A 17,040-nucleotide genomic window follows, 5' to 3' on the forward strand; every position below is an offset into this window, starting at 1 on the left:
AGAGGAGACAGAGAGAGGAGACAGAGATAGGAGACAGAGAGAGGGAGACAGAGAGGAGACAGAGAGGGAGACAGAGAGGGAGACAGAGAGAGGGAGACACAGAGGGAGAGAGAGAGGGAGACAGAGAGGGAGACAGAGAGAGGGAGACAGAGAGGGAGACAGAGAGAGGGAGACAGAGAGAGGAGACAGAGAGAGGGAGACAGAGAGAGGGAGACAGAGAGAGGGAGACAGAGAGAGGGAGACAGAGAGAGGGAGACAGAGAGGAGACAGAGAGGGAGACAGAGAGAGGGAGACAGACAGAGGAGACAGAGGGAGACAGAGAGAGGGAGACAGAGAGAGGGAGACAGAGAGAGGAGACAGAGAGAGGGAGACAGAGAGAGGGAGACAGAGAGGAGACAGAGAGAGGGAGACAGAGAGGAGACAGAGAGAGGGAGACAGAGAGGGGGAGACAGAGAGAGGGAGACAGAGAGAGGAGACAGAGAGAGGGAGACAGAGAGGGAGACAGAGAGGGAGACAGAGAGAGGAGACAGACAGAGGGAGACAGAGGAGACAGAGAGGAGACAGAGAGAGGGAGACAGACAGAGGAGACAGAGGGAGACAGAGAGGAGACAGAGGGAGACAGAGAGGGAGAGAGAGAGAGAGGGAGACAGAGAGGGAGAGAGAGAGAGAGGGAGACAGACAGAGGGAGACAGAGGGAGAGAGAGAGGGAGAGAGAGAGGGAGACAGACAGAGGGGAGAGAGAGAGGGAGACAGAGAGGAGAGAGAGAGGGAGAGAGAGAGGGCGACAGACAGAGGGAGACAGAGGGAGAGAGAGAGGAGAGAGAGAGGGAGACAGACAGAGGAGACAGAGGGGGAGAGAGAGAGGGAGAGAGAGAGGGAGACAGAGGGAGAGAGAGGGGAGACACAGAGGGAGACACAGAGGGAGAGAGAGAGAGGAGACAGACAGAGGGAGACAGAGGGAGAGAGAGAGGGAGAGAGAGAGGAGACAGACAGAGGGAGACAGAGGGAGAGAGAGAGAGAGAGAGAGAGGGAGACAGACAGAGGGAGACAGAGAGGAGAGAGAGAGGGAGAGACAGAGAGAGAGAGAGGGAGATAGACAGAGGAGAGAGAGAGGAGACAGAGAGGAGAGAGAGAGGGAGAGAGAGAGGGAGACAGACAGAGGGAGACAGAGGGAGAGAGAGAGGGAGAGAGAGGGAGACAGACAGAGGGAGACAGAGGGAGAGAGAGAGGGAGAGAGAGAGGGAGACAGACAGAGGGAGACAGAGGGAGACACAGAGGGAGAGAGAGAGGGAGACAGAGAGGGAGAGAGAGAGGGAGACAGAGAGAGGGAGACAGAGGGAGACACAGAGGGGAGAGAGAGAGAGAGAGGGAGAGAGAGAGGGAGACAGAGAGGGAGACAGAGAGGGAGAGAGAGAGGGAGACACAGAGGGGAGAGAGAGAGAGAGAGGGAGAGAGAGAGGGAGACAGAGAGGGAGACAGAGAGGGAGAGAGAGAGGGAGACAGAGGGAGACAGAGAGAGACAGAGAGGGAGACAGAGAGGGAGAGAGAGAGGGAGACAGAGGGAGACAGAGAGGGAGAGAGGCAGCGGTGTCTAAATGAAACAGAGAGAACAGGAGATAGTGGTGAGTGTTGTTACCAAGCCACGGTTTGTGGCTAAGACACACTAACATCCTGTCTGAACACTGTTTTGTTATCTATCGCCTAGTCACAGTAGCCACCTCCACCACGGGTGTAAGATACACAGGCACACACACACACACAGAGACACACACACACAGAGACACACACAGAGACAAACACACACACAGAGACACACACACACACACACACACACACACACACACACTAAAGGGAATAGAGTCATTTGGGACCAGTAGTGGGTAAAATCACTGTGGTAACCAATCCCGTAGAACCACATCACAACCTATGTGTTGTGACGATTGCGTTGTTTTCTCTATAACCTGTTAGTTGATATGCCTTGACACCGTGATATATATATATATATATATAGGCCTAAAGGCCGAGACAATAAGAAGACACCGTGATATATATATACATATATATAGGGCCAAAGGCCGAGACAATAAGAAGACACCGTGATATATATATATATATATAGGGCCTAAAGGCAGAGACAATAAGAAGACACCGTGATATATATATACATATATATAGGGCCTAAAGGCCGAGACAATAAGAAGACACCGTGATATATATATATATAGGGCCTAAAGGCAGAGACAATAAGAAGACACCGTGATATATATATATATATAAATATATATAAATATATATAGGCCTAAAGGCCGAGACAATAAGAAGACACCGTGATATATATAAATATATATAAATATATATAGGGCCTAAAGGCCGAGACAATAAGAAGACACCGTGATATATATATATATATATATAAATATATATAGGGCCTAAAGGCAGAGACAATAAGAAGACACCGTGATATATATAAATATATATAGGGCCTAAAGGCCGAGACAATAAGAAGACACCGTGATATATATCAATATATATAAATATATATAGGGCCTAAAGGCAGAGACAATAAGAGGACACCGTGATATATATATATATATATATAAATATATATAGGGCCTAAAGGCCGAGACAATAAGAAGACACCGTGATATATATAAATATATATAAATATATATAGGCCAAAGGCCGAGACAATAAGAAGACACCGTGATATATATAAATATATATAGGGCCTAAAGGCAGAGACAATAAGAAGACACCGTGATATATATATATATATATATATATATATATATATATAGGGCCTAAAGGCAGAGACAATAAGAAGACACAGTGGCAGAATAAATTCAACCACACCTTTTGTTTTATCACAAACCAAATCAAATCAAATGTTATTTGTCACATACACATGGTTAGCAGATGTTAATGCGAGTGTAGCGAAATGCTTGTGCTTCTAGTTCCGACAATGCAGTAATAACCAACAAGTAACCTAGCTAACAATTCTAAAACTACTGTCTTATACACAGTGTAAGGGGATAAAGAATATGTACATAAGGATATATGAATGAGTGATGGTACAGAGCAGCATAGGCAAGATACAGTAGATGATATCGAGTACAGTATATACATATGAGATGAGTATGTAAACAAAGTGGCATAGTTAAAGTGGCTAGTGATACATGTATTACATAAAGATAGAGTAGATGATATAGAGTACAGTATATACGTATACATATGAGATGAATAATGTAGGGTATGTAAACATTATATTAGGTAGCATTGTTTAGAGTGGCTAGTGATATATTTACATCATTTCCCATCAATTTCCATTATTATAGTGGCTGGAGTTGAGTCAGTGTGTTGGCAGCAGCCAATCAATGTTAGTGGTGGCTGTTTAACAGTCTGATGGCCTTGAGATAGAAGCTGTTTTTTATCAGTCTCTCGGTCCCAGCTTTGATGCACCTGTACTGACCTCGCCTTCTGGATGACAGCGGGGTGAACAGGCAGTGGCTCGGGTGGTTGATGTCCTTGATGATCTTTATGGCCTTCCTGTAACATCGGGTGGTGTAGGTGTCCTGGAGGGCAGGTAGTTTGCCCCCGGTGATGCGTTGTGCAGACCTCACTACCCTCTGGAGAGCCTTACGGTTGAGGGCGGAGCAGTTGCCGTACCAGGCGGTGATACAGCCCGCCAGGATGCTCTCGATTGTGCATCTGTAGAAGTTTGTGAGTGCTTTTGGTGACAAACAGTTACCTACAACATGGTCAAGCAAGATAATGTTTCAGACATTTTCAAAAATGACTAAACAACTGTTGATTTAGAAACACAGTTAGTTACCTCAAGGAACAAAGAAAACAGGAGCTGCCTCCACTATTCCAGCACCATTTCAACATCAAATCACCTATACTTAGTGTAATACAGTGACAACTAAAAGATACCAAAACCATTTAGCACCATTTCAACATCAAATCACCTATACTTAGTGTAATACAGTGACAACTAAAAGATACCAAAACCATTTAGCACCATTTCAACATCAAATCACCTATACTTAGTGTAATACAGTGACAACTAAAAGATACCAAAACCATTTAGCACCATTTCAACATCAAATCACCTATACTTAGTGTAATACAGTGACAACTAAAAGATACCAAAACCATTTAGCACCATTTCAATTTGGGACGCAGCCTTTCCCTGTCATTTGGTCCAAATGACAGCTCTATGCCATCACAGTCCCAGGAGAGACCTGACAGTCGGACAGGACAGAGGCACACCAGGCCTCACAGTCCCAGGAGAGACCTGACAGTCGGACAGGACAGAGGCACACCAGGCCTCACAGTCCCAGGAGAGACCTGACAGTCGGACAGGACAGAGGCACACCAGGCCTCACAGTCCCAGGAGAGACCTGACAGTCGGACAGGACAGAGGCACACCAGGCCTCACAGTCCCAGGAGAGACCTGACAGTCGGACAGGACAGAGGCACACCAGGCCTCACAGTCCCAGGAGAGACCTGACAGTCGGACAGGACAGAGGCACACCAGGCCTCACAGTCCCAGGAGAGACCTGACAGTTGGACAGTAATGTGTAGTAGTGTAAGCTAGCCGAAGCCTTCTCCACAGCTCCTGCAAAGCACCACCGCTTATAACACACCCAGCTGTGGTTATTCCGTGTCATCATCACTAAACGTACCATTAATGAATACCATTAATGAATATGCATTATGGACTGGAATTGGTTGTCAATAGGAGACTTGTTAACGAAGCACTGGTGAAAACGTTGATTCACCAGTGATTGTCTCCCAAGTACAGAATAACAATTTACCTGTCAGTCAAGTCCATTGATGAGGAATCTCGTCCCCCAGGCTAAATGACATAGGTTCAGCAGACATGGCCAGCTGGTAGACGCGATTAATTGATAAGCTGTAGCTGCATTGGTTACTACCGTTTCAATTAAAAACATCTGAATGACACAATCAAAGTCTAGAATAGAGTAAATCTGTAGACTGACATGATCGACTAGATCAGTTTCCCAAACTCGGTCACGTTTTGGTTTTTGCCCTAAAACTACACCGCTGATTCAAATAACCAACTAATCATCAAGCCTTTGATTATTTTGAATCAGCTGTGTAGTTCTAGGGCAAATAACAAAATGTGTACTGGGGGGCCCGGGACCGAGTTTGAGAAACCCTGGACGAGATTATCTGCGTAACCAAGAGATTCTAAACACACAAGAAAGAAACCAGTCTATAAAAAAAAAAAAAAAAGTTTATTTATTTGTCAGAAGCAATTCAGAATCTCAACAAAAAAAAAATGCAAATATTTCCTCTTTTTTTTTTTTTTTTTTTTTTTTGCAATGACAGTGGTATTCAAATAGTCCAGTAAAATATCTTTATGATAATACGGTGAGTTGATAATACGGCATTTAAAAACAAGAAAAAAACTAAACGCCCATTGGAAACAGAAGAACTACTAAGACCCTACATTATAACTAGGTAATGTGCTGCTGTGCACTGCTAGCTAAGGCAAATAGACCCATCGGTTTCCAAGACTATTTTTTAATTATTTTTTTTACAAACCGCTTTAAACTGTAACAAAGGGAGGGGGGGGGTCCACAAATTGCACCCTATTCCCTATATAGTGATCTACTTTTGACCTGAACCCTTATTAGGCCTTTGTCAAAAGTAGTGCACGAAATAAGGAATAGGATTCAATTTTTTTGGGACGCAAAGAGACTGGGAGATAGAAACACAGACAGACACAGGTGACACTGTTGTAGTGTTAAACTATACAAAAAAAAGGAGACAACAACCTGTACAGCTGCAAAACAATTCTTCTACACAGCGTTTACGATTTTGGAGGGCGAGAGAAGAGGGGGGTTCTTTTTTTTTTTTTTGGTAACTTTTTCAAGTAATGTTTTTTCTTTTGTTCTGAGTAAGTGATGCGTGAACAAGAAGGGATAAATGCTTTATAAACAAGAAATGATCTAACAACAACGTGGATCTACTCGTCATCGTCGTCGTCATCGTCGTCGTCATCGTCGTCGTCATCGTCATCATCGTCGTCGTCGTCGTCCTTGGTTGGGGCAGCGGCCTTCACGGGCATGCTGACGGGCACCTTGCCCTTGTTGCGATACGCAGTGATGTCCTGAGAACGAGGAAGTGGACGAGAGTAGTGGTTCACTTCATTGCTACAGGCAACCACTTGGACTTGCCACCCCTCAGATGGTTCCTCTCTAGGTTTCGTCCTAGTCACCAAATGTGACTCGCAACATGGAAGTAAACATACAACAACTACATCTGCTAATGACCACTTGGGCTATGTATGACTAGTTGTAATAACTTGAATTGTTAGGCTATGTATGACTAGTTGTAATAACTTGAATTGTTAGGCTATGTATGACTAGTTGTAATAACTTGAATTGTTAGGCTATGTATGACTAGTTGTAATAACTTGAATTGTTAGACTATGTATGACTAGTTGTAATAACTTGAATTGTTAGGCTATGTATGACTAGTTGTAATAACTTGAATTGTTAGGCTATGCATGACTAGTTGTAATAACTTGAATTGTTAGGCTATTCGACTCTGTCAATCGCCACATCCTCATCGGCAGACTCGACAGCCTTGGTTTCTCAAATCATTGCCTCGCCTGGTTCACCAACTACTTCCCTGATAGAGTTCAGTGTGTCAAATCGGGGGGCCTGTTCTCCGGACCTCTGGCAGTCTCTATGGGGGTGCCACAGGGTTCAATTCTCGGGCCGACTCTCTTCTCTGTATACATCAATGATGTTGCTCTTGCTGCTGGTGAGTCTCTGATCCACCTCTACGCAGACGACACCCTTCTGTATACTTCTGGCCCTTCTTTGGACACTGTGCTAACAAACCTCCAGACGAGCTTCAATGTCATACAACTCTCCTTCCGTGGCCTCCAAATGCTCTGAAACGCTAGTAAAACTAAATGCATGCTCTTCAAACGATTGCTGCCTGCACCTGCCCACCCGCCCATCCAGCATCACTACTCTGGACGGTTCTGACTTAGAATACGTGGTCAACTACAAATACCTAGGTATCTGGTTAGACTGTAAACTCTCCTTCCAGACTCATATCAAACATCTCCAATCCAAAATTAAATCTAGAATCGACTTCCTATTTCGCAACAAAGCCTCCTTCACTCATGCTGCCAAACATACCCTCGTAAAACTGACCATCCTACCAATCCTCGGCTTCGGCGATGTCATCTATAAAATAGCCTCCAACACTCTACTCAACAAATTGGATGCAGTCCATCACAGTGCCATCCGTTTTGTCATCAAAGCCCCATATACTACCCACCACTGCGACCTGTACGTTCTCGTTGGTTGGCCCTCGCTTCATACTCGTCGCCAAACCCACTGGCTACAGGTTATCTACAAGTCTCTGCTAGGTAAAGCCCTGCCTTATCTCAGCTCACTGGTCACCATAGCAACACCCACTCGTAGCACGCACTCCTACAGATATATCTCACTGGTCACCCCCAAAGCCAATTCCTCCTTTGGTCGTCTTTCCTTCCAGTTCTCTGCTGCCCATGACTGGAACGAATTGCAAAAATCTCTGAAGCTGGAGACTCACATCTCCCTCACTAACTTTAAGCACCAGCTGTCAGAGCAGCTTACAGATCATTGCACCTGTAGATAGCCCATCTGTAAACAGCCCATCCAACTACCTCATCCCCATACTGCATTTATTTATTTATCTTGTTCCTTTGCACCCCAGTATCTCTACTTGCACATTCATCTTCTGCAGATCTACCATCCCAGTGTTTAATTGCTAAATTGTAATTATTTCAACACTATGGCCTATTTATTGCCTTAACTCCCTTATCTTAACACATTTGCACACACTGTATATAGACTTTTTGTTTTCTTTTCCCTACTGTATTATTGACTGTATGTTGTGTTTATTCCGTGTTACTCTGGGTTGTTGTGTCGAATTGCTTTATCATATCTTTAATGCGTTATCTTGGCCATCTCACAGTTGTAATAGAGAACTTGTTCTCAGCTAGCCTACCTGGTTAAATCAAGGTCAAATAAATAAAATAAAATAGGCTATGCATGACTAGTGATAAATTGAATTGTTAGGCTATGCATGACTAGTAATAACTTGAATTGTTAGGCTATGTATGACTAGTTGTAATAACTTGAATTGTTAGGCTATGCATGACTAGTTGTAATAACTTGAATTGTTAGGCTATGTATGACTAGTTGTAATAACTTGAATTGTTAGGCTATGTATGACTAGTTGTAATAACTTGAATTGTTAGGCTATGCATGACTAGTTGTAATAACTTGAATTGTTAGGCTATTCATGACTGAGAGAACATCAGCGAACAGAGATCTAAATAAACCAATAAAATAACAAAAGGGGTGATGTTTGTTTACCTTCTCGTACTTCTCCTTCAGCTTTGCAGCCTTTTTCTCATAGGGCACCTTGTCTTCCGATGTTAGGTTGTTCCACTTCTCTCCCAGCTTCTTGGCCACATCACCGATAGACAGGCCAGGGGTCTCCCCCTTCACCTGGGGTCGGAAATCAGCGCAGAAGATGAAGAAAGCAGACCTGGAGGATGGGAGAAGAAGAAGATCAGGAGAGAGGAAACAGAAGGGTCACTGGTTTTTGTTTGGTTGTTAATTAATCGATTGTTTGTTGGGAAACACTGATGTTTTATTTGAGTGCTAAAGGAGCTGCTTTAAATGCAGTACTTGTGTTATTGAAATGGAGTGTTATTGTTCATTATTTTATAGTGGTAATTGTTTCATAACTTACTTTAGGCACATTTTAACCCGATTCAGCCGGACATCCGGAGTTGAATCTCTGCACATTATCCATGAATTATGAGTTTTGGAAAGGGGGGGTGATTGTCTTTTACTGTCAGGCAGTACTCACGATGGTCTCTTGGGGGCATTGGGGTCCTTAAACCTCTTCTTCTTCTCTCCCTTTGGAGGAATGTAGCTCCTCATCTCCCTCTCATAACGCACCTTGTCCAGCTTGGCCAGATCCTCAAACTTCCCCTTCTCCTTGGCAGACATGGTCTGAGGGAAGCAGAAGGTGTGATCAGATGTCAACAGTTTGTGTGTGTGTGTGTGTGTGTGTGTGTGTGTGTGCGTTACACAGTGGTAGAGGAACAGAACGTAAACAATGACATGCAAGGGGTGGCAGATTAGTATGGAACAACTTAGCTGTGACACCGTTCATTTGAAACTATCTCGTACCAGACAACTATCACGGGACTACGAGTGGTACAGGACAGTGTCCACTAAAGGGTTCTGCATCCCAAAATGGCACTACCTTTGGCACACTATTCCAATTTAGTGCACTACTTTCAACCAGGGCCCATAGGGTGCTGATGAAAAGTAGTGCACTATGTAGGGAATGGGGTGCCAGTCAGTCACAGCTGAGATGTGTTCCATACTCACCTTCCATCTCTCAGAGCACTTCTTGGAGAACTCGGAGAAGTTGACGGAAGCTTCCGGGTGTTTCTTCTTGTGCTCCTCTCGACAGGTCTGGACAAAGTAGGCATAGGAGGACATCTTGCCCCTCGGCTTCGTTGGATCTTTCCCCATCTCAATATCGGTATCTAAAAATGGATAAGAGAGAAGGTTCTAGAAGTTATCAAAATGGCAAAGAAAAGTAAAACTACAACGAAAACACAAGTCACATTTTATTCAGTATTTTCTGACCCCCCCCCTCCCCCTAAAAAACACAAGTCACATTTTATTCAGTATTTTCTGACCCCCCCTCCCCCTAAAAACACAAGTCACATTTTATTCAGTATTTTCTGACCCCCCTAAAAACACAAGTCACATTTTATTCAGTATTTTCTGACCCCCCCCCCCTAAAAACACAAGTCACATTTTATTCAGTATTTTCTGACCCCCCCCCCTAAAAAACACAAGTCACATTTTATTCAGTATTTTCTGACCCCCCCCCCCCTAAAAACACAAGTCACATTTTATTCAGTATTTTCTGACCCCCCCCCCTAAAAACACAAGTCACATTTTATTCAGTATTTTCTGACCCCCTAAAAAACACAAGTCACATTTTATTCAGTATTTTCTGAACCCCCCTAAAAAACACAAGTCACATTTTATTCAGTATTTTCTGACCCCCCTAAAAACACAAGTCACATTTTATTCAGTATTTTCTGACCCCCTAAAAACACAAGTCACATTTTATTCAGTATTTTCTGACCCCCCTAAAAAACACAAGTCACATTTTATTCAGTATTTTCTGACCCCCTAAAAACACAAGTCACATTTTATTCAGTATTTTCTGAACCCCCCCGTGTAAAAAACACGATTTACTGCCATATATTCTGAAATGTTACCTAAATGCTTTCATGCAAACTGCACGTGATTGGTTGGAGATCTGGCTTTGTTTTCTGTAATGACCTATCAGATTGCGAGGTATCGGCTACAGGTGGTGGATGATCGAGCTAATCGTTGATTGGTAGACATTTTCTCCCAATCGCAGCCATGGAACTCTGCAGCAGCTCTTTCAACGTGAGTTCAGATATTTTTTGTCCCAACTGGTTATTTTGGAAGGTCATCCTGATCTGGTAAGAGTCTGTGTGGTTCCATAAAACCTTCCACTTCTTAATGATTGGCCTGACTGTACTCAATGTATAGGACATTTTCTTATAACGTACCCCTAGTCTGTTATCGATCTACACCTTTATCCCTGAACTCTTCTGAAAGCTCTTTGTTCTTCATGATTGAAGCTATGGTTGAAATTCACCACATGATGGAAGGCCCTCACAGAGACAGGTGTATATTGCATTACAGGTGGAAGCCCCTTTTTCAAGATGTTACAAATATTTGTTGCATCTGAGTTATTAGATTTGCTTTGACAAAGGGGCAAACATATTTAATATTATTTGACCTTTTTTTTAAATTTGGATAATTTATTTTCTATCATTTGGGTTCCCCCTTCCCCTATCAGGCTGGACTCAATAGACTGTTTCCTGCCCTTACTTACTCTTGGCATCAGAACTGTAAACGCAGCTCTCTGCGAATAAACACGTCCGGTTCTGTGTGTTTGATAGAAAATAAGTTTGTGGAAACAAACCCTTGTCTGTAGAAACGTTTACGGACTGTCACGCGGAATGTGCCCTTTGCTGAAAACACAGCCGTTACCTTTACTGGTCAAATCATGCGAAATGTAAAAAAAAATAATAAAAAAAATAAATAGAGGCTATTTTCATGCATTTTGTACAGTCTTACGTTTAGTCACCTCATATTTGTGAGTTGTTTCGTTTTTAATGCAGAATGCCTGTCATTTAATCATTGGAGTTTTAGCTACAGAACGTTTGAAGTTATCATTCTACAAGGGGGGAAATCCTTTAAACTTTGTGAAGTTCAAATGTAGAACAAGGGATACCCTTCGGACAGATTTGACATTTTTCACTATTTCACGAACTAAATCGGAAAGAAAATGAGAAATGCATAAAGTACCAGGTTTCTGATTAATTAGTGTATAATGTTATTAAAATGATACTTGTGCATTTAGCTAACTCTATAGAAATCTATTCCTTAGAAAAAACAAAACCCGAAAAATCTAGGAAAAAAAAAATACCCTAAAACCACAAAATAAAGTCAAAATATGTTTCAATTTCGATTCAGTAACATTTGAAAAAAATATTAAAATGTGGAGAGAAAAAATCTCGTGAAATTCCCTATTAATATTGCTGGTATGGCTTCAGGTCTGTGTTGTAGCAAAGCAATGCGTTTCTATCTGTCGAGTGAAGTAGTAATGGCGCATAAGGCTTCTCGTTGAAGGAAAAAGGAGGTCAACAAACGACGGCAATATTTCTTCTTCCATTTTGTGAGAAAGCCTTCTTCATGAAAGAAAGTCGCCCTGAAATGTCTCCACCCGCATTCCCGATCGCATTTTGAATTGAAAAATATGTTGACAAAGCCCGTCAGCTTGACCATGTTTTTCCCCGGTAGATTCCTATTGCAATAGCCGTGGTGTATAGTGATACACTGGGTCTGTGCTATGCCTTATGTGCGGGCTGTGTAGAGTCCTATGAGCTCGGAATGGCCGCTTGTGTCTTCATCCACTAACATGGAGAATATGGCTCCTTCTCTTTGTGTCAATGCACAGCCATTGCATGCAAGTAGAGGGCAGAGCGACCGCGGGGTACCCACCTCTTTTCAATCTGCGATTTCAACTCTTTCATTTCAACAGAAAAATACAAAAAGACTGTCGTTGGAATAAGGAGAGATGGGCCTTTCATTTTCATTTTTTATATTTTACAGTTAGACACATGGTTGGTGATAAATCACGGTTTGAAAAAGTTGGAAGTGAACTGCGATTGTATGGCTGGCTCCGCAGTTACTGTCTGCCTTGTTTCCTATGCGAGTACAGTCAGCCATTACAGTAAAGCGCAGATTCCCGAGGTAATTTCTCACCCTATTATGAGGCAATTTGTGGAAGAAAAAAAATAACGAACAGTTACAATTTTCAGAGCAAATTTCTTTCTCTCAATGTTTTCTATATTTTCATTGTCACTCTTCCCATGGTTTCATCTTCGTATGACAGGCATCACAGCCTCGCAATACACTGCAATGGGCACAAGTCTCATGTTTGTGCGCTACCTTGCTAGCCAGCTGTCCACTGAACATTACTGATTTTTAACTCGGTAAATACACCGCATTTTATAATAACACTGCAACAATTACCTGATATTAATTTATAAAATACATTTTTTTTTTTAAACTGTAGATTATTTTAGTTTTCGCCTTTTTTTCAACCAGAGGCTAAATACTGTGTGCTTCGCTGGCAATTTTCTTGGTAGTTTTTGACCGGTTTCTTCGAATAAAAAAAAAAAATCACATTTTTTTTGTTGCAAACCTAACATGGTCAATACATTTCAAAGGACATTTCTAAATTGTCTTGTCATTTTTTCATCCTTACCGACACTTCTCATATATTTTTTTCTCTCCCTTTATCGTGTGAGATACTTACCAAAGGCTGCCGCTTGGATCTCAAATGCACTGCAATGGCTGTAATGTGGAACACCAAAACGAATGCGATACGCAGTGTCTTGTCGCTTCTCTAACATCACTCTCCGTGGAGCTCTCTCTCTCTCTCTTCCTCCCTTCCCATTGGCTACCGCCAAGTTTTGTGCCAGTCTGATAGGATATAACTTTTTCATTGTCCTAATATCAGACGATGCGCCATTGGCTACCTTTTGTGAAACGTCACGGGAGTTGTAAAATGGCGCGGTGATACGATTTTTTTTTTTGTTGTTGCTGGTGCTGAGCTTCCTGGATGTTTGTAGAGTGGTTTGCCCATAGCATTGAGTTTCTGTGCGTTGAACACAGTGAAACGCAAATGAATGGGACAACTGCGGAGCGTTTTGGTGAGCAACAGCGTGTTAAAGTGAACTGGAACAAGGTGTTGGTGGGAAGTTCCCACCCCACCCCCAATGATCAATTGCAACCATTGACTATTCACACCATCCTATGTTAATTAACTGTATTAGCAAATTAAGACTTTGTTAATAGAATATATTAGGATGGTGGGTTTTTAAATAGGAATAATAGAAAAGTGTTTGAAGGGACCTCTTGGTAGGATGATACAGTATATCATGTAGAAGGAATTTGAGATAATTTTGTCGTTTGTAATGAACCAATGAATGACATGGCACAGTATACACCATCAATGCAGATGTATCAGTGACAGTATATCGAGGCAGTATTAAGCAACGAGGTTCTTCTTTTCGACAGAAGACGGCGTTTATTATGTTATTAGTGATTGTTTAGGAGAAATACAAGATTATTTAACAAATGTTCATTACACGGTATAATCTAATGCACGTTGATAGCAGAGGGAGAGTCTATAATGAGGTTTAATGAAAACCGTAGCCAATAAAACTAAAAGTAGACAAGCAATTTTAAGACCATTTATTTTTCTATTCTATCTGTCCTCACTATAGTCCTCATTGTCACAAACGGAACAATCCGTTTTATGTGCGGTCCTCTGGCTATATGACGCAGCGTTGACGCGCTTTTATCGGCTACAGTTCTGACTCGAGCCGTTACTTTATACCGTTATTTTTATGCTTTTGTAACTGTACGTTTTTGTTAGAATGTTTTATTTATATATATTTTTTATTTCACCTTTATTTAACCAGGTAGGCTAGTTGAGAACAAGTTCTCATTTGCAACTGCGACCTGGCCAAGATAAAGCATAGCAGTGTGAACAGACAACACAGAGTTACACATGGAGTAAACAATTAACAATAAACAAGTCAATAACAGTAGAACAAATAAATAATCTATATACATTGTGTGCAAAAGGCACGAGGAGGTAGGCAATAAATAGGCCATAGGAGTGAATAATTACAATTTAGCAGATTATGTAGCTAAAGGCTCAACCTTTTGGATACATGCATTAGGATTACAAGCAAGTGCATCGCCGGAGACCTGCTAGAAAAACGTTGATGTCAACATGCTGACACATACGTGTATGTTCCAATTCTCACATGCTCCAGCGCTCCTATGAATAGAACTGTATTGCGTTCCACAGGCCCATACGGGCGCATTCAATTCACACGTATAAGGTCAATCCGTGCATTGATTGAACCCTAACTTAAAAAGTTAAATAAAAACAATCATATGTCATTAAGAAATATAATGTTATTTAGATTTTGACAAATTTTGACAGATTTGATTGGACCTTTGTAGATAGCGCTATATTCCATGCCCTTTATACACCCTTTATATATTTGTATCACAGTGAATGATGGTTCTCATTCCTTAGTCCCTCAAGCTCAAATTCATCATCATCATCATCATCATCATCATACCAGTAACCTAAGACCCCAGCCCCATTTTGCCATGAGGCTGAGAGAAAATTGTGCAGTTTTAAAGCTAATTTCTAGTCATTAAAATAATAATAATAATGGTTTATGGGTGATGGTGATAATCATGCTTTCCTTCCACAGTCTGATATTAATTTGCTGTTAAATTGCTTTTTTTTTTGCAAACCTTTGTCTGCATCATCATCTAAAATGAAACAGCCCTGGATTTACAGTGTTCTGCTACAATCAATCAATCAATCAATCAATCAATCAATCAATCAATCAATCAATCAAAGTATCAGTAAGGAATCCTGCTTTATATCCACCAGGGCCTGTATGCAGACTATGTTGCCTGCAGTTATGTCAAACGTCTCCATTGTCTTTGGAGGTAGGTTTGGTTACCCTCTCTATTGTCTTTGGAGGTAGGTTTGGTTACCCTCTCCATTGTCTTTGGAGGTAGGTTTGGTTACCCTCTCCATTGTCTTTGGAGGTAGGTTTGGTTACCCTCTCTATTGTCTTTGGAGGTAGGTTTGGTAACCCTCTCCATTGTCTTGGGAGGTAGGTTTGGTTACCCTCTCCATTGTCTTGGGAGGTAGGTTTGGTTACCCTCTCTATTGTCTTTGGAGGTAGGTTTGGTTACCCTCTCCATTGTCTTTGGAGGTAGGTTTGGTTACCCTCTCTATTGTCTTTGGAGGTAGGTTTGGTAACCCTCTCCATTGTCTTGGGAGGTAGGTTTGGTTACACTCTCCATTGTCTTGGGAGGTAGGTTTGGTTACACTCTCCATTGTCTTGGGAGGTAGGTTTGTTTACCCTCTCCATTGTCTTGGGAGGTAGGTTTGGTTACCCTCTCCATTGTCTTGGGAGGTAGGTTTGGTTACCCTCTCTATTGTCTTTGGAGGTAGGTTTGGTTACCCTCTCTATTGTCTTTGGAGGTAGGTTTGGTTACCCTCTCCATTGTCTTTGGAGGTAGGTTTGGTTACCCTCTCCATTGTCTTGGGAGGTAGGTTTGGTTACCCTCTCTATTGTCTTGGGAGGTAGGTTTGGTTACCCTCTCTATTGTCTTTGGAGGTAGGTTTGGTTACCCTCTCTATTGTCTTTGGAGGTAGGTTTGGTTACCCTCTCCATTGTCTTTGGAGGTAGGTTTGGTTACCCTCTCTATTGTCTTTGGAGGTAGGTTTGGTTACCCTCTCTATTGTCTTGGGAGGTAGGTTTGGTTACCCTCTCTATTGTCTTTGGAGGTAGGTTTGGTTACCCTCTCTATTGTCTTTGGAGGTAGGTTTGGTACCCTTAGACATACAGAACAGTGAAAGGGAGACACTGATTGTGGCATGTATCAGATTCTGCCATAGGAATACATTCTAGCACAGTGCTATAAAAAATAAAGGGGAAGCAATGGAAGATACTTAACATTTGAAAAGGGACATGTCACAGTCACATCTTTGAAACAAAGAGAAATTGTCAATGGAGCCGGCCCTCATAGACACTGATCTACGATTAGTGTAGCAATTCCACCTCTCGTATTTACGATCAGGATTCAGGGAGCAGAAACTGAACCCAGATCTGTGCCTAAGGGCAACTTTTATCCAGAGCCCCATTTGTCTCTGTCTAGCTATTAAACTGTCATCTGTCCCATGTGGGAGTAGTAGCAGTAGTACCTGCAGCATGATGACAGAAAGTCACACAGCCTGTCCATGAAGCACAAGGAGAGGAGAGGAGAGTGGGGTAGGGGGGGAGAGGGAGGAGAGGAGAGGAGAGAGGGGAGAGGAGAGGAGAGGAGAGGAGAGGAGAGGAGAGGAGAGGAGAGGAGAGGAGAGGGAGGGAGGAGGAGAGGAGGAGAAGAGGAGAAACAGAGAGGAGGGTAGGGAAGAGGAGAGAGGAGGAAAGGACAGGAGAGGAGGGGAGAGAAGGGTGGGGTAGGAGAGAGAAGGAGAGGATGAGAAGAGAGGAGCGTGAGGGGAGAGTTCATCACCAATGTATCTATGCATTCTAATGAGGCCTCTCTGGGAAAAAAAATATGCAAATTAATTTGTCATCAGAAGAAAAAAATAGAGGACAGCAGCGGTGCATACAGGAGGGGCTGGAAGAAGGGGTGTCGGAGTGTGTGTGTGTTTATGTGTACGTGCATGTGTGTGTGTTGGGGTGGTATGGGGAAAAGGAAAATAGGGAAAGGGGGGAGAGAGGCACCACAGAGGAAACAAGGG

The 17,040-nt window shown here is 42.5% G+C and overlaps 1 protein-coding gene across 1 annotated transcript; it reads right to left on the bottom strand.

The window, feature by feature from the left end:
- Positions 1 to 5,247: 5,247 nt before the first annotated feature.
- LOC112238325 (high mobility group-T protein) lies at positions 5,248 to 13,152 on the bottom strand. The gene is made up of 5 exons (XM_042309344.1): positions 13,000 to 13,152; positions 9,447 to 9,607; positions 8,917 to 9,062; positions 8,415 to 8,589; positions 5,248 to 6,142 (listed from the first exon to the last, which is right to left on the bottom strand). Exons 1-5 carry the CDS (start codon positions 13,094 to 13,096, stop codon positions 5,999 to 6,001), a joined length of 723 nt encoding a protein of 240 aa, XP_042165278.1. The 5' UTR covers positions 13,097 to 13,152; the 3' UTR covers positions 5,248 to 5,998.
- Positions 13,153 to 17,040: the final 3,888 nt, after the last annotated feature.

The sequence above is a fragment of the Oncorhynchus tshawytscha genome, linkage group LG30 (genome assembly GCF_018296145.1).
Source record: "Oncorhynchus tshawytscha isolate Ot180627B linkage group LG30, Otsh_v2.0, whole genome shotgun sequence".
Lineage (NCBI taxonomy): Eukaryota > Metazoa > Chordata > Actinopteri > Salmoniformes > Salmonidae > Oncorhynchus > Oncorhynchus tshawytscha.